Here is a 17,825-nt window from a genome sequence, read left to right as displayed (position 1 = left end):
GATGGTCCTGGGAGCAGGGAGGTGCCTTGGAGGCTGTCAGGGCCTCAGTCAGCAGAAGCAGCAGCTGCAACCCCCTCCCTCCCTGACATCCAGGTTGTCCAGGTCTAAAAGTACAGCCCAGAAAGGGGCAGATGGAGAGGGAGCATCTGACTGAAGCAGACTCTGCCCCCACCTTGCTGCCACCCCAGCTAGCTCTGTCCTGTCTTCCTGGAGTTAGATGGGAGGTATGAGAGCTCCCCCCAGTACACACACACATATACTTACCACACACACACACATCAAGAAGAGAACCCCCTACCTTCCTAGCCTATTCTCCTCCTCACAGCCCCAAGGAGACCCAGGGATGCCCAAAAAACACAGAAAGGGCTTCTCCCCTCTTAAAAGGCCTTGGGCAAGTGACCCAGGGCCAACATCTCATCTCGGGGGCAGAATTCCTCATTACACGCTGCCCTTCCAAGGGTTTATAGGGTCCAATGATCCAGCCATCTAGAGCTTTGAAAAAGCAAAAGTCATCACACACCTCTAAGCTCTTGTTGGGTGAGGAAGGATTGGTTAATGCCTTGTTCACCATAGACTGCTGATGTCCCATGAGAAAACCAATATTCCTGTCTTTGGTGATTCAGAAGCACCTGGAGGCCTTATAGACATCATCTTTCTAACAACCAGCTTTGTCACTGTCCCAGCAAAGTCTCTAACTGTCAATTCATAGAGATGTTTGGTCACACGATGCCCTATCATGGAGAGGTCTGCTGTGGTCCTTTAATGATGATACTGAACGTTACAATCAACTCTAGCCTCATGGTTTGGAAACTGTATTTGGTGCTTGCTCACCTCAAAGGTCACCCCCTGGGAGAAGCCGTCCTAGACTTCAGGCTCTGGGCAGAACCCATGCCCCCTCCTCTGTATCCTCTAGGCACATTCCTGGTGTCACGAGTCTCTCTGTATGGCTATCACTCTTCAGCGTGTCCGCCTCCTCTGTGCACTGTGACCTCCCCCAGGGCGGGGACAGCCTCCTGAAATCCTTCCTTGGAAGCCCAGCCCCTAGCTCAGCGCCTGGCAGGGCTGTGTGTACAGCTGGATGAAGGGTGAAAAAGTAGCCACCGGGGGCCGGCCCCGTGGCTAAGTGATTACCTTCATGCCTTCCGTTTTGGCGCCCCAGGGTTTTGCCGGTTCAGATCCTTGGCACGGACATGGCACCGCTCATCCAGCCATGCTGAGGCGGTGTCCCACATGCCACAACTAGAAGGACCCACAATTAAAATATACAACTGTGTGCTGGGGGGATTTGGGGAGACAAGGCAAAAAAAATCCCACAAAAAACAGCCACCAATGATCTGACCTAGTCGGCTGTTGGCACCCATCACATGACACCCAGGACTCAGGGCCACCAATTTAGAAACAAGCACTGGGGACTCGTGGTTTGGGATTTACAAACAGCAACCAGAGCAGTGGTTTACACTCCAAAAAAAAAAAAGGAATCATCCATTCTGCCTTGGCTTTAGCATTATCAGTCATGGGGAAACAGCTTGCAAAGCACCGGCCCGTAACCTCACCTCACATGATCTTTACAACTCCAAGGGGTGCGTTACCCCACATTTCAAAAGAGGAAATTGAGGCCCAGAGAAGTGAAGTAGCTCACCCCAAGTCTCACAGCTCAGGGGCCAACTGGACTTGGGACACTGCATCCAGTGCCTTCCTGAAACACTAGTGGTTCTGAACCCTGAATACACATTAGAATCTACCCAGGGAGCTTTTGAAAAATGCCAGTGCCCAGGCGCCATTGCAGGGGCTGGGCGGCAGGTGGAGGAAATGTGGAGGCAGGTTGAGAATCCTTGCACTCCACTCTGTGTAGATGAGTGGACTCATCAGGACAGGGCATACCTGCGGGCGAGAGCAACATGGGGCGGCGCGGGGTGTCAGCAGCCAGGGAGAGCAGAACACCCCATGTGGACGCCATCCTATAAGGGTGCCTGGGAAGTAGGAGGCTCAGCTCCCCCACACCGGGGTCTTGACTTTGAAGGGTCTTTCCCATCCTATCATTCTAAGATTCTCCATGATTCCGTGAATATGGAACTTTGAAAAAAATATGGGGCAATACAGCCATCTTTGGCCAACCCAGGATTGGCAAAGGGAGAGTATTATTTAAAACTTTAGTCAACATTTAACTGTCATTTGAAACAAAGTCCTTACTGCCCAAGAGACTGTCCAGTTGGAGGTGACCCACTCAAGGGCTTGGGAAGGCAAAGGCCAAGCAGGCCTGGTGGGGGCCAGAGGCAGCCTCCACCTGGCAGGACCTCTGAGCCCCTTGACAAGATGTCAGGGAGTGCTGGCGGGCAGAAGGCTGCTGTTCATTTACCAGGGAGCGTACGGGTACCTACTGCGTGGCAGGCCCCAGGCTAACCCCCGGGGATACATCGGCAGGCAAACAGACACAGCGGGGGAGCTGCGCACACCAACAGTCTGAGCCAGGAGGAGCAAGGGCAAATCTGAGCATGTGAAATGCGGCTGGAACACGGACCGTGAGGGGTTCAGAGTGTACGGAGTTTGGATTCATCTGGACGGGCCCCAAATCCTACCAGCTGTGTGACTTGGACAAGCGCTTACCCACTCTCCAATTCAACTTTCTCATCTGGAAACTGAGAACGACAATGCCCACCTCTCATTCTGCTGGAGGAATTGCACGAAGTAGTGTTTATCAGCAGTTCTCAAATTTTTTGATCTTCGAACCCCTTTATACTCTTAAAAACTAGTGAGCACCCCAAAAGAGTTTTTGCATATGGAGCTATATCTTTCCATATTTACCATATTAGAAAGTAAAACTGGGAAAAATTTAAAACACAAGAATACACAGGTTCACACACTCTATTAGCCATGAAAGTGACGACATCATGCGGCATCTGGAAAATTCCACTCTTCACTAGTGAGAGAATGAGTGAAAAAAACAAATTCTGTCTTAGTATTCTTATGACAAGAGCTTTAACCTTGCAGACCTTGGGAAGGGTCTTGAGGACTCCCAGAGTCCCAGACTGCACTTGGACCACTGACGTATGTGAAAGGTTTCAGATACCGCCTAGTGTGCACTGCTGAGTGCTAATGGATGTGAGTGATTATTCGTAGCCTGATGTTATTTTGAGATTCAAAATGCCACCTGGAGTCTCTTATGGGGAAGACGACCCACTAGGAAAAGAAATGGGGGTGGTAGAGTTAGTGGTGACCAAGATGGGGAGCCAAGAGGAGGGGGCAGCCAGCAGGAGAGGGGGTCCTGAGGTCTGGTGCTGTGGCAGCCACAGGCCACCAACTCCTTGCCCCAACAGTGAGGCCTCCACACCCCACCTGCAGGTTGTGGCATCCAGGATATCAACGTTATGGAAACTTCCGAGGAGGGTTTGGTCAACAACAACGAGTTCCCGTGGGTGGTGTCACTGCAGGATTCCCTGTATACCCACCTGGCTTTCGGCAGCATCCTCAGTGAGTTCTGGATCCTCAGCATCGCATCCGTCTTTCAGAACAGGCCAGTACTCCTGTCTTTGGGGCCCCAACAGCCCCCCTGGGTGGGGGTCTCTGCTTCCTGCTTAACTTGTGAAGGCTGGGAAGGTGGATTCCTGGTGACAGGGCAAGAGGGCTTTTTACCAGATCAGCCCTTGCTCTGCCATGTCTAAGGGTCCTAAAATCACCAACTGCCAAGGTTGGCGCAGTCTGGTGTCTTTGCTGTGAGGACTGCCAGCTGCGCAACTGCAAAGTGAAACAATTGTTCCTCCATCCTCTACAGGAAAGATATTCGTTCTCATTTTACTGCAATCACAAAGGCACCGACTCCTGATACTAGAGGTCTCTACTGTTTATCTTAAGTGAATCAATAGGAGCCCTTATCTTAAAACACTCACCTGGGGCCTTAAGAATGTGACTGCACAAATATATGTACATAGAGAAAAGACTTGAAGGAAATACACACATTTTAAGAGCAGTTGTCTCTGGATGCTCAGAACGCACAGGATTTCTGTTTTCTTCTTTGAATCTCTCTATATTCTCCAAACTCTTTATAATAAATGTGCATCTGGGGCCATCCCTGTGGCCGAGCAGTTAAGTTCGGGCGCTTTGCTTCGTCAGCCCAGGGTTTCGCCAGTTTGGATCCTGGGTGCGAACCTAGCACCTCTCATCAAGCCATGCTGAGGCAGTGTGGACCACATAGCAGAGCCAAAAGGACCTCAACTAGAATAAACAACTATGTACTGGGGGGCTTTGGGGAGAAGAAGAAAACAAAAAAGATTGGCAAAGATTGGCAACAGGTGTTCACTTGGGGTCAATCTTTAAAAAAAAATAAATAGAAGAAACACTAACTTAAAAAAAAAAAGAAAAAAGTGCATTCTTTCAAACCAGAAAAAAAGAAACAATAAATGTTATTAAAGGAATAACGTTTTTTGTAAAACATCTCATTTTTTGACCCAATGATTTCACTTTTGGGAATCAACATTCAGGAAATAATTTCAACCACTGGAAAAGTTTTATGCACAAAGTTGTTCATAGGATAGTTAATAATACACAAAACACTGGAAACATAATGCCCAATTATCATGGATAAATATAATATAGTATATTACTCTTTTATATATATAACATATAATATATACCACACATAATACATATTATATACAATATGTAGTCTATAAATAGTATACATAATAGTATTTATATTGTATATTATATATTAACTATTACATATAGTATATTATATATTATTTATACACTATATATTATATTTATATACACACAGAGTATGGGGAGAGAGTATAATTACTACAATTGGATAAACAAATTATAGGATAAATTCTATATAATATTTGGCAGCTGCTGAATTTTTTAACATATGATTTGTATTTTTAAACTGAAAACACATGAATTTAAATGAAAATGCATGTACATAGTACAATGTTCATGAGAAACCAAAGAGTATACGACGAACAGCAGCTCCTTCCTTCCCCCGCCCTTCAGTCACCAGTCTCCCTCCCTCGAGCCATACTCTGCACCAGTTTCTTGAGTAGTCTTCCTTAAATATTCAACACGTTTATGGATATCTATGTACCTGTAGATCATCTATATTGATTCTTCTATCGACAGAATTTTCTTTCCCCCTGCATTGATCTGCTAGGGCTGCCCTAACAAAATGCAGACAGGGTGGTTTAGACAACAGAAATTTATTTCTCACCAACTGGGAGGCTAGAAGTCCAAGATCAAGGTGTCTGCAGGGCTGGTTTCTCTTGAGGCTCTCTCCTTGGCCTGCAGACCACCACCTGCTTGCTGTGTCCTCCCATGGCCTTTCCTCTGTGTGCATACACTCCTGGTGTCTCTTCCTCCTCTTATAAGGACACTAGTCCTATCGGATTAGGGCTCACCCTTGTGACCTCATTGAATCTTAATTACCTCCTTAAGGGCGATATCTACAAACAGTCACATTGGGGTTTTGGGCTTCTCCTATGAATTTTGGGGGGCACAATTCAGTCTATAACTCCCCCATTACAACTGGTAGCACACCATAGACAGCATTCCACTCTTAGCTTTTTTCACTCTGTCATGAATGTTGAGAGATCTTTTCTTATCAATACATAGAGAGCTACGACATTCTTCTCATCAGCTGCACAGTATCCCATGACAGATGTACCATAATTACACAGTCTTCTAACAACGGAAATTTGGGTCACTTCCAACCTTTTACTAGAACCAAAAAACACTTCAGCAGATATCCTTTTACATATGTTATTTCGCACACATGCAAGTAAACTGTACCATGCATAATCAAGGAGTGGAAAGACTGGGCAGAATCTTGGGAGCTATTGCCAACTAGCCCTCCAGAGAAGTTCTGCTTTTGGGGTGGCGTTTTCATGACGGCTGTTTTCTATTTGGTCTGCTGTCTTGGTTTTGATTTCCTCTTTGACTCTGGGTTTTATTAAAGACAGAGTTTTCAAATATCCAGGTGGTAGGGTGTTTCGTTTGTTTTGTTTTCTGGCATGATTTAACTTTCAGTTATATGACGTGGTAATCTATTAGGAATGTGTTGAGGCTGTCCTTGTGGTCTACCATGTGTGGTCCATGTGAATATTTTCCACAGGTAAATTTAAAAGTTCATTCTCTGTCCTTGGTGTAATTTAACATATAAAATTGGGGGAGGGAGTCTACTTGATCTGTCCTAGGCTGACCGGGGAGAATTAAAATCTCCTGTCATGAACAGGCTTTTGGCTTTTTCTCCTTCTATTTCCTGGAGTTTTTGCTTTGGGAACATTGTGTTGCTTGCTGCAGATATTTATAACTGAGGTCTTCAGTGTAGACTGAATTCTTTCTCATCATTAAACAGCCTTTCTATGTCTTATTTCATGCTCTTTTGCTCTGAATCGATGTTCAGAATGAAACTCCTGCCTCTTGTTTTTATTTTAGGTTTTCTGTTTTTATTGATTCTTGTTTTTCTTTTTATTATATGGCCTTTGTTTTGTTTTGTATGTCTCTTCTGACAAATTTGAAAAGTTTGAGTTTTCATTCTGGTGTTCATCTTAGAGCTATAATTTCACGGAAAACACCTAAATCTTCTGTCTCATTCTGGGCAGTCCTCTCTAGCCCCACTACTGTGCCCAATGCCAGAATTCCTGTCCAGTCACTTCTTCCCTCCTCCTCCTCCACCACCCCCAATTTTAATAGATTATGTGCTTTAATGTTTACAATTCATATACATATTTGCACACCCTATTTCTTCATACATCAGCTATGAATAAATATGTTTAGATTCCTATAAAAGATGAGAAAATTGGTGTATATACCCACCTCTGACTTTCTTTCAGCTTTAGTTACACCATTTGATTATTGCCAGGGTTTACATTATTACTCCAACCTAAACTTTAAGAATTTTTTCTTTTTAGTCCAATATTATAATGAATTCCATACTTACCAACAGTCCTTTTGCTGGATTTTCTCCATTCAGCTCTAGAATTGGCTAAAATTTGTCTTCAAGTAATTTCTTAAAGGGGTCCCAAGAACTGTGTTTCCTTACGTACAGAATTCATGGTTCACATCGTCTTTCCTTTTGAAGACTTCATAGACATTACCTCCTGGCTTCTGATATTAAATCTTGCTGTGAAGTCAGAAGCCAGTCTGGATTTTTCCTCTATAGGTGGGTGACCCACATTCTAGTATGCCTGAGAGAGACCTGGTTCACACCTATTATCCTAGTATCCTGCTGGCAGTGTCCCCTTTCACTTTCACAAGTTCCCTGGGTTAGACATACGTTAGATGGCCAAAGTTAAGATGACAATCTGTTTTTGTCTGGATGTCCAAGGGTTCCCTCTTTGTCAATGAAGTCCAGCAACTTTACTAGCTATACTTGACCTCTCCCATTTGCCCCTCCAGATCCTCTCTCTACCCTTTTCTACTCTGCTGGCTCCCAGGAGGCTGACCTGTGTGGGTTACACCAGTGGGTGCTCTTGCCTTCTGGGTCCAGTTGGGCTTGGCCAAAGGGAGCACAGGCAAGAGATCAGAGGGAGGGAGGAGAGTGAGGTCAGGGTCCTTATTCCTCTGAGGGATACTGCAGACTGCTTGCCTCCTCCAGCCAAATGACCCACTCCCCACAGCTCTGTCTGACCACTCCCTCCCCTCACCTAGAGCCTAGAGTGGTGCCAGCACCCTGTTATTACATCAGCAGGGAGGTGCATATGCCAACCAGTACCCAGCATACTGCACTATCCCTCGTGATTTCCACACATCCGGCCGAGACCTGTGTAAAGAATGCCTTTATTAAACTTTCCTCAATCTACCTTATTTGAGTATGCCATCTGTCTCCTGCTGGGAGATGACAAGGACATGTCTCGGTGTTGATCATTCTGTATTGCTACTTCCCTAGGATGTGCAGTACCCTTCCACTGGAAATTCAAGTCTTATTTCCAGAAAACTTTCTTAAATTATATCTTGAAATATTTTTCCTGTGTTGTTATTTTGGTTACCTTCCTTGTGGTCTGCTGACTCTCCATTGACTGCCATATTTGTCATTTTCCTCTCCAACCTTTAAAAATCTTCATTAAGGTCTATTGCACTGTAGTCACTTTTCTCAGTCCTACTTTCTGTGTCCCTTAGTGTGTTTTCTGTGGTCTCTATTCTCCTTTATGCTGCTTCCATATTGGCCTTCATTTTGGTGATGGTTTTACTTCTTTTCTCTCCACTTCCTTGCTGAGCAGCATGTTGGACCAGCTTTTTCTGACTTTGTGGCACCGGTGTCATCCCAACTCCCTGCACTCCTGCTGTCCTTCACTGCTTTTGTCAGCCCTTCCTCTGGTTCTGAGGTTTGGGTTCTCCAGTTTCTCTTAGTTTCGTGGTGTTTGCATCTGTTTCTTCTTCTCGTGGGTTTTTGGGTGATTCTCAAGAGGAGAAAGGGAAAACACCCAACTGAATTGCATCATTATTAAAATTAGAATTTCTCAGAAGTGTATTTACAGAGTATACAACATGGAAAGATGCTTGTATTAAATGTTAACTGCTAAAATCAAGAGTCGAGATTGCATCTTTGGTATGACTACAACTATGTAAAAAAAGAGAAAACTATGCATAGAAAAAAAGATAATCAGCCATAACATAACAAATTATCTTTGGGTGGTGGGACAAATGATGTTATACAAAAGAAACCCCTAGATTCTATGGGCTCACAAAGGAGGTCACAAGCCCAGAGGTTCAGAGATTTCCTGGGGACTGGATCCAAAGGGGTGAGTAAAAATTAGCTCAGGAAGTTGAGTTAGATGAATGTTCCAGGCCAAAAAATAGTAAATATGAAAACAGCAATGTGTGAAGCTTCCTTGGTAGCTTGGCTTCTCAAGATTCCCCTGCTCTCTTTCTAGGAAGGATGCTGTTGTTATAGTTGGAATAGCTAATATGGATTCCAAAGTGATTGCTCACCAAGAGTATCCAATCAGTACCATCATCATCCATGAGGACTTTGATAATAAAACAATGAGCAATAACATAGCCCTCCTGAAGACAGACACGGCGATGGAGTTCAACAACCTGGTCCAGTCCATCTGCTTCCTGAGCAGCGAGATGCATGAGCCACCAGCCTTGTGGAACTGCTGGGTGGCAGGATGGAATCCCACATCTGCAGTTAATGCCTTCCTCCTTCTAGTGGAGGCTGTGTGTGTGCTAGCAGTGGGGGTGACCTACATGAACCGTTTTAGGCGTTAATAATTCAGGTTGCTCGAGGTTCTAGAGTTGGGCTGGAACTCTCACCTAATTAGTCAAGATTCCCAGTGCTTGCCCTTTCTTTGGCCATTCTTATATTTGGTCCTTTTTCTTCTAGTCCTACATCAAAATTGGAAGTACACAGGCAGCAGACAGCCTGAAATGAGTGCAAGGTTATGGAGGGGCCAGGGGACATTATTCCCTGAACTAGAGCTGACTATCCTGTTGTCCAAGCCTTCCTTGTGTTCTTTTATGCCTGGGTAATTAACAAGGAAATGTATTCTCTATAGATGTGGAGGAAAGGTAAATATGTTCTCTGCCTATTTTCACATTTAAGTTCAAAGCGAAGGTAGTTTTCAGTAAGAACTCAGACACAGGATCTGATTTGTATGGGGAAAAGGGGTTTATCAGAACATTTTCTACTCAATCCCATCTGTACACATGAGTAGTCGTTGAGTTGACTCAGGGGATGTCGTCTTGTTAATAATTCTTGGGCTCTCTGTTGCATGGTCCAGACAGGAAAACACATGACGATGAGTATCCTGAGGAAAATCTCTGTGAAAGACACCTACCCATGTCCCTTACAGAAACTCCAGAAAACAGGATGTGGCATTCACATGGAACAGGAAACAGACGACGTCTGCTTGGTAAGAACATGATGGAGTAGAAGCTAAATGCTGGGAGTAAGCAAGCAGTGGTCACTTCAAGGGGATCATGAACTCCATGAGGGCAAGGACTGTCACTTGGGATTCATGGCAGTCTCCAGGGTGAATAGCACTTGGCAGATAGCAAGTGCTCAATAAAATGGGACTAACCAGCCCCATTTTCAGTGTAACATGATTAAGCATGGCTAAGTCACAGATGTTTTTTCACTAGCTGACAGTTTGAAAGTGTGAGTCCAAACCAGGCATGCAGATACACTTTGAGCATGTCTACAGTGTGGGATCACTGTTTTCAGCTTCTATGGAACCTGGACTCTGATGCTATCGCTCATCAGTTACTGAGGGTTTTTTTTTTTCCCCCTGTAAGAAGCCCTGCCCTCCACCTGGATGAGGACTGTGCAGATGTGGTTATCCTACCGCCTCAGGAAAATGTGTAGAACTCACAAACACCTGTCCAGGCCCCCTCATATCCACACCTGGAGAGAGCGTGGCTTACCAGGGTCACACAGTTATTTAAAGTTAACAAAGACGAGAGAACCCAGGTCTATAGATTTCCAGGCAGAGTTTCTCTCCTCTGCTCTAAAATTGTCTTTCCAAGATGCTGATCACCCACTCTCTTCTGAGTAACCCTGAGGATTCTCTGACGGGGAAATATTTTTTCCAGAGGATCTAGGGAAAGTGTTTCCAGAGAAAAAGAAAAGGAATACATATAGGCAGACAATTCTTTCTAAAAGTCATTTTATTCTGAAAGCATGAAGTACTGCCTTTCATTAAGCAATAAGCCTGCCCTTCCAAAGCTGGTTCAAATTTACGGAGCACCTACTGTGTCCCGGGCTCTCTGCCAGGTGGAGGACTGTACAACTTCTTAAATTAGACAGTGTGTTAAAACACAGAAGATGTCGCTATTTAACAAAATCCTGCCATCAGCCATTCCAACCATCTATTATCATACTATACCAAATCTAAAATGCTGTCAGTTGTAGAAGCCACCATATTTTATGTAATACCAAGAAAGAAAAAAAACTCTGCTAGTTAAACTCTGATATCAACCAATTAAAAGACACATCACATCTCAAAGATGTTAATTTTTTAAGAGCGTCTTAGATTCAGTGGAATATGGTGAGCTGCTTATACTTAAAATGATCACCTCTTTAAATCCACCTGCAAAGTTCAGATTGGTTTTTAACTTTTTAGCACACATGTAGACAGTCCTTTCTTTTGAAATGTGCTTGCAAACTGTCTCAGACAAATAAACGGAGACTAGTCTAGCTAGGATCCTTCCCTCTCCCAGTAAAGGTGTTCTCATGTCCAGAGGTCCCCAAAGCCACACGCCTAACACATGGAATAAACCTCCCAGGTTCAGTATCTGCCTAAAGGGTCCCCAGAAACCCAAGAGCAGAATCGCTCTGGACTCACCCCTTTTTTCCCCCGACAACTGTTAGGGCTTTTGCTGAATGAAAGGTTGAGGATCACACAACAAAAGAGCCCCTCTCTGCTGAGGCTGCTCCCCTGGGAGACAAGACAGGGCTGCTCCAGAGGAGCATCTGGGACTTTTTGTCTCAGCTGCTTGTGCTTCAGAAGTTGTAGCCCCACAGGTTATGGGGAAGAGGAAAAGCAACATATTCTGCACGGCATGGAATGGCAACTTGCAAAACCATGCAACAGCCGGAGACATCTACCACACAATCATTCATCAAAATATTTGTCCTGAATTGCATTCTTTTTCTTCCTCAAGCTTATAAAACCACAGTTAAACTGGGAATGGGACTGGTGAAAGGAAGGGAGATCATGCCATTCTTGGCCAAGGAGCCTCTCTGCCCCAGGCAGACATAGTGGGGTGCAGACAAGAGCCTGTTCATCAGGCCTAGGATAACCAGCCAGAACTCTGGGGTGAAATCTACCCTCTGCCATGTGGGAGCACTGGGGTGAAAACAGTAGATTGTGAAAAACTGAAAAATCAAGAGTTCTACACTAAAACATTCCTTTCCATCTAATGAGAAGCACAGAGCAAAGTCCAGAATGTCATCCTCCTGGGTCTGGCCACGGGACTACCAGGGAATTATGGCAGCCTTGCAGAGCAGGCTTTCCTGCTGCCCTGCTCGCAGAGTCGCTCCTTTCTTCTCTCATTCACCTGCATTTCTGTTCTTGTGTGGCTCCTTCTGAAAAAGGCAGGCTTAGAGAAAGAGGATGGGAATGGGCAGGGGCCGAGGCGGCCACTCCTTCGCCTCTCTGCTTCTCATTGTGGAGTCTGTTCAGATTCTTTCCCATTGTCAGGTGCAACCCCCACACACACCCCCCCATACCCCAGTCCAAACAGTGAGAGAAACTAGGTCTTCTAGCCAGGCAGCCACACAGGTCAAAGGCGGCTGGCCAGCATTTGAATGACAACCCCCCTCTTGGACCAAGATGGACCATGGGATGGGGGTATTCCTTTAAGAAAAGACCTGAGGGACGAGGAAGGTAAGGTAAAATTATACCTAGTAGTTGTCTTGTTGCTTTTCCCATATTTCTCAACTTTTCATATAAAAATGATGGCCTGTTCTAGAAACCAAGATAATAATAGCTAAATCTTTATTGCGTGCATACAGTGTGCCAGGCACTGTGCTGGCAGCTCTGCCTGTGTTACAGGAACTAACTGTATCCCCACTTTAGCTCAGAGAGAATTAGGTAAATTGCTAGGGTCACAAATCTAGCTTAGTGTGCCAAGCTTCTATGCACTCACTGGAAGGGAGAGAAGGTCTGTGTGGCAGAGGTCCCGAGTCCCAGAGGACCACTCCTATGGATGCAGGGAAGGCCGAGAGCCTGGGCAGGGGCTGGCGAGCAGGCACACTCACAGGCAGCTGCTGGGGTGGAAAAGCTGTGAAGCGCCCGTGTGCCCCCAGGGAAGTGTGACTCTGACTCTAGCAGGACTGTGAGTGGGAAGGAGCAGCTTAAAGAAAGGATGGAAGCAAAATAGAGAAGAGAATGAAAAATGTGAGCATTCCAGGCCAGAAAGGAAAGACATATCAACATTTGAGGAGTGACAAACCAAAAGAGAGGGAGGATTTAGTCAAAGTACTGGGAAGAAAATGAAAGGTGAACCAGGAAGTTACAGGCAAACTCCAGAAGCCTACAAATGATCTGTATAATAAAAGGAAAAGTCATCTCCTTGGAATTTGTGGTGGTGGCTGCCTAGATTGGAAAACAGTATCCTATAATTTACCCTATTTTCTGTGAGAACCAGTGTAAAACATTTCTAGAACAAACAGTAAATTGCACAAGGATATATTAAAAAAGAAAAGTTTTTCTGAGACCTCAAGCCTTCTGTCCTCTGTCACAGGGAGACCCAGGAAACCCAATGATGTGCCAGCTCCAGCATTTGAATCTGTGGGTGCTGACAGGAATCCTGACCCAAGGTGGGGAGCAATGCCCTGGCCTCTTTCTGTACATCAGAGTGGAAGACTACAGCGACTGGATCACGACCAAGACTTGGGGGACCAGCCTTCCCCTGTCTTCCCTCAACCCCCGGGAGAATTTGATTCCTTTTTCCAGCCACTCCTCACGTGCCGCTGTGACACAGGAAAAACATTCTGGGCAGGAGCAGGTTGGATGGTCCCAGGCAAACTCCCCAGGACAAGAAAGTACCACCATATATTCATGGCCAGCAAACAGCTCTGGAGAGAGTCTAGACTTTAGGGAAAAGGGCCTAAGGGAATCAGTTGGCTCTCCTGACACGGCCGGACAATCCATGTACTATGACTATTACGGTGGGGAGATTGGGTCTATTTCAGGTCAGAATAGCTTATATCAGCCCCAAGAAATTATCTTGTTTTTCTTTGTGCTTGTTTTCTTTTGCAATGCTATCTACCCTAGGAGCTAACTCTCCAAACTGAGGAATAAGCTCAGAATGCTGAGTGCCAGGCATTCACCGTGCTGTTTGGTGTCTGTTTTTGACAGTTATATAACGGGGCTGCCACAGACTGGCCCAGGGCACATACTGGGCTGGCTCTCCCTCCTCTGTCCCACTCCCCCATGCAGGAAGGTCACTTTCATTTGTGCTTGTGAACTAAATGTGGGCTAACAAGTGTCAAACCATGAGAGTGCCCTGTGGTTCTTTGAGTATTACCCGTTCCAGGGGCCAGGCTGTGAAAACACTCCGCATGGGCAGACATGGCCTGGGAGGTGACTGCCTGCCTAGCTGGAGAGTTGGGGATACCAGCAAGCAAAGGAAACAGTGAGAGGACCCCTTGACTAGAGAGAGTTAATTACTTTAATGGATCATTTTTTGGTCTGCAGCTGTGGCCTCCCTCTGGCTATTTCCCAGGGAGGCAAATTGCCTGCAACTGCTCATTGGTTGTTTTCATTTTATTCCAAGCCTTGCGGTAGCCTTTTAAGGACATCTGAAAAAGGGAAAAGGGGCAGGGGGAGGGGAAGACAGTCATTTGGGAAGAACCGATAGTGACTCTTCAGAATGCAACCCACATCTAGCCCCATGATGGTAACCCTGTGTGGGGCAGTGCCCGCCATGTGTGCTACGGGGCCAGGCCACCTAGGGGCATCCAGAAGATTCTTCTGAGGAGCTTGTTTCTGTTTAATGAAGTTCAAAGGTGCAGGTTCCTGCTGTGATTTCTACTTCTCAGCTCCAGATCTGACCGGCCCAAATTTGGATCCTAATTTACTCCCTGCCATCAAGGGACCACGGGAAAGGCAGGAGGAAGTTCCGTGGGATGTGGAGCAGGGGTCTAGATGTGAAAATGCCAAGCTTCCCAGGTAACCTGACTGGGTTTTGAAGCTACTGTAGTGACGTCTTAGTGCCCTCATGATGCCACCCAGCCTGTGGCCGTCCCGGAGCTTTCTTTTCTTCTGATGCCAGTGGATCATTGGCACATTTCCCATTCCTTTTCCACAGCTCACAGCGGGCCAGGGTGCTTCTGTGCACCCTGCGTCATATGAAAAGGCTGTGGGGTTAGTCAAAAACAAAAAGGCCCATGGCAACTATGTGAACACATGGAATCGGGTTGTGAGTAATATTAAAAATCTGGGATTATCTCATTTTTTAAAAAACTGGCTTCTCCATGTATAAAGCAGCAATCACTAAATTATCAATGGTCGGGGGAGGCATTCGGGAGCTTCTAGAATTCATTAAGACAAGCAACTAAAAACACACTATTACTACAAAATCTCTTCCTGATAACCTGAAAAGAGCTTGTCCCTAACAAGGAAAAAGAAGCTTTAAAAAAAAAAAAAAGCAAGCCATCCTTCATTTTCGTATAAGAGATGAAGCAACCACTGAGATTTCTCACAGACGTTAATGTCCAAACACCTGTATTCTTAGCTCAAAGAACAAAATCCTAGACCAAGATGTGAAGGGCATAAAAGACGGCCGGCCTCGGGCTTCTCGGTGGCTTACCTCTGCAATCTCCACTTTCCTTTCCCACATCTTGATGGACTTCTCCAGGTCCCCATTTAGGATCTTCTCGCGGACGTACCCCATCACCTGCGGCGCTCGGAACTCGGCCAGCTGCTTCCGCAGCTTCTTGTTCAAAGCCTCGGCTTTAGCCCGGTCCTGGGTCGGGAGGGACCGATGAAACGGGAATGCTGCAGTTCTGGCTTACCGGGACTCACTGGCCCTGGCATCGCTCCCCTGTTTCAGTGAAGTTCTAAAACTAATGTTTAAATCTTGAAAGGAGTGGAGGAATCACAAGATTCTGATTTTTACAGATTGTGATTTTTTTTAATCCAGTTCAGAAACTCTAAGTGCAGTCTAAACTAGTCTTTTCCCTTTCCTTCCAGCCTCTTTACTTCCTTCCTTTATTAAGGAATATATTTTACTTATTTTGATTTCTTAGGCTTTTTTTTTGTGGAAAATCTATGAATTTAAGCACACTTTGATTTAATCAGTCTCGATTCAGCTTCCGGTCTTTTTTTCCCATAAAATTTCCCATCTTAACCATTTTTAAGTGTACAGTTCTGTGGCATTCAGTACATTTACATTGTTGTGTAACCTTCGCCACCACTCGCCTCCAGAACTTTTCCATCTTCCCCAACTTAATCTCTGTATCTGTTAAACATTAACTCCCCAGACCCCCTTCTCCACAGCCCCTGGCAATCCCTGTTCCACTTTCTGTCTCTATGGATTTGACTAGGAGCCTTATATAAGTGGAAACACATAATATTTGTCCTTTTGTGACCAGCTTATTTCACTTAGCATAATGTCTTCAAGGTTCCTCCATGTGTCAAAATTTCCTTCCTTTTAGGAATGAATAATATTCCATTGTATACATATATCACACTCTGTTTATCCATCATCTGTCAATGGACACTCGGGTGGCTTCCACCTTTTGGCTGTTGTGAATAATGCTGCTATGAACATGGGTGCACAAATACCTGTTCAAGTTCATGCTTTCGATTATTCTGGGTATATATTCAGAAGTAGAATTGCTGAATCATAGTTATCCAATTTTTTGAGGACTCTCTTTTTAAATTTTATTTCTTAAATTATCATACAGTAAAATTAACTAGCCCTTTTCTTTTGAGTGGATTTCTTGAATTAGCATTGTCCTTTTTAATTTTTATTTTAACAATTGTTTTGAGTAGGCAATACATGCAACTCAAATGGTATAAAAGCACAAAGCTCCCATCCCATCTCTTCCCCCAGCCACACAGGTCCCCTTCTCAGAAGCATACACTATTTTTAGGTTTTGTGCATCCTTCTAGAAATCTATGGCCATACAAACATGTTTCTTTTTTGCCTGAAACAGTAGCAAATTCTATTACTTTTATTCATCCAGCTTTGTTTTCACTCAACAAATCTTGAAGATCCTTCTGTATCAGCACATAAAGAATTTACTCATTCTTTCTAATGGTTGCATACTTTTTCCACTGTATGGATGTACCATAATTTGACAAGTCCCCACAAACAGTCACTTAGCTTTCCAATTTCTTGCAATTTACACCAAACAATGCTGTAATTACTTTTCTTCTGGGTATACATCCTATAGTAAATACATACGTGTATCAGTAGGATAAGCTATTGAAAGCGAAATTGCTTGTTCTAAGGCAGTGGTTCTCAAATGGAGGTTATTTTGCACCCTGGAAACATTTGGCACTGTGTGGAGACATTTTAATTTGTCACAACTAGGGTGGTGCCACCAGCATCTAGCAGGTTGAGGCCAGGGATGCTACAAAACACCCTATGATGTACAGGACAGCCCCCATGGCAAGAAGTATCTGACCCACAATGTCAGTAGTGCCTAGGTTGGGACACCCTCCCTGAAGCACGAGCATGTTTGGCGCATATGCTGACTTGCCGTCTATCGATCAAGCTGATCCCGCCAGCGCAGCAGTGCCTGAGACTGCCTGCTCTCCCATTCTCAACACAGTCTTACCGACTTACTCATCTCTGTCAATGGGAGAGAGGAAGAATGCTATTTCATTAGAGCTTTATTTTGCATTCCTTATAAGTGAGGTAGAACATTTTTCCCATGTTTGAGAATTTTCAGCTTTTCTGTAAACTGTTTAAACCTTTTGCCCATTTTGTCTATTTTCTATTAGATTTTTAAAAATTAATTTATAAAAGTCATTTATGTTTTAAGAAAATTAGCTCCTTGTGATGTTAGATACAACTTTTTTCCAGTTATTTATCATTTGGCTTTGCTTGTGATGGTTTTTGCTATGAGGAAAAATTTTCATTTTTATATAACTGACTTTATTGATTTCATGGTTTCTCAGTTTTATATTTTAAAAGTCCTTCCCATTCCAAAATTATAATAAAAATGTTCCCACTATTTTATTTTAGGACTTTAAGGGTTTTATAATTTCCATTTAAATCTCTGATACACCTAGATTAATTTCACTGTAACATTTAGTTCCAACTTAATTCTTTCCTAAATGGCTACTCAATCATCCACAATCATTTATGTAATAATCCAGTTGTCCCTCACTGCAATGCCACCTTTATCATAAACTAAAAGTATCAATATC

At 44.4% G+C, this 17,825-nt stretch overlaps 2 protein-coding genes across 4 annotated transcripts in view; one reads left to right on the top strand and one right to left on the bottom strand.

Annotated features, from left to right (window-relative positions):
• Window positions 1–6,776: 6,776 nt before the first annotated feature.
• The window catches only part of CCDC113 (coiled-coil domain containing 113), a 40,802-nt gene continuing 29,753 nt past the window's right edge, over window positions 6,777–17,825 (bottom strand). The window contains exons 8-9 of one of the 3 annotated variants that reach the window (XM_046680191.1): window positions 15,253–15,408; window positions 6,777–8,366 (exon numbers count right to left, since the gene is read on the bottom strand). In XM_046680191.1, coding sequence (XP_046536147.1) covers window positions 8,337–8,366; window positions 15,253–15,408 — 186 coding nt within the window. In that variant the 3' untranslated portion in view covers window positions 6,777–8,336. Of the gene's footprint in view, window positions 8,367–14,038; window positions 14,243–14,269; window positions 14,801–15,252; window positions 15,409–17,825 lie in introns of those variants that run through there. The other 2 variants (XM_046680189.1, XM_046680190.1) reach the window with 2 other exon arrangements.
• Window positions 8,840–13,851, top strand: PRSS54 (serine protease 54). Its single transcript, XM_046680192.1, has 3 exons — window positions 8,840–9,123; window positions 9,717–9,848; window positions 13,183–13,851. The coding sequence occupies exons 1-3, from the start codon at window positions 8,899–8,901 to the stop codon at window positions 13,720–13,722; spliced, it is 897 nt and encodes a 298-aa protein (XP_046536148.1). The 5' UTR covers window positions 8,840–8,898; the 3' UTR covers window positions 13,723–13,851.

Source organism: Equus quagga, chromosome 13 (genome assembly GCF_021613505.1).
Source record: "Equus quagga isolate Etosha38 chromosome 13, UCLA_HA_Equagga_1.0, whole genome shotgun sequence".
NCBI classification, from domain to species: Eukaryota; Metazoa; Chordata; class Mammalia; order Perissodactyla; family Equidae; genus Equus; species Equus quagga.
Note: the sequence above shows the minus strand (reverse complement) of the source record. Positions and strands in the feature narration are given on the sequence as shown.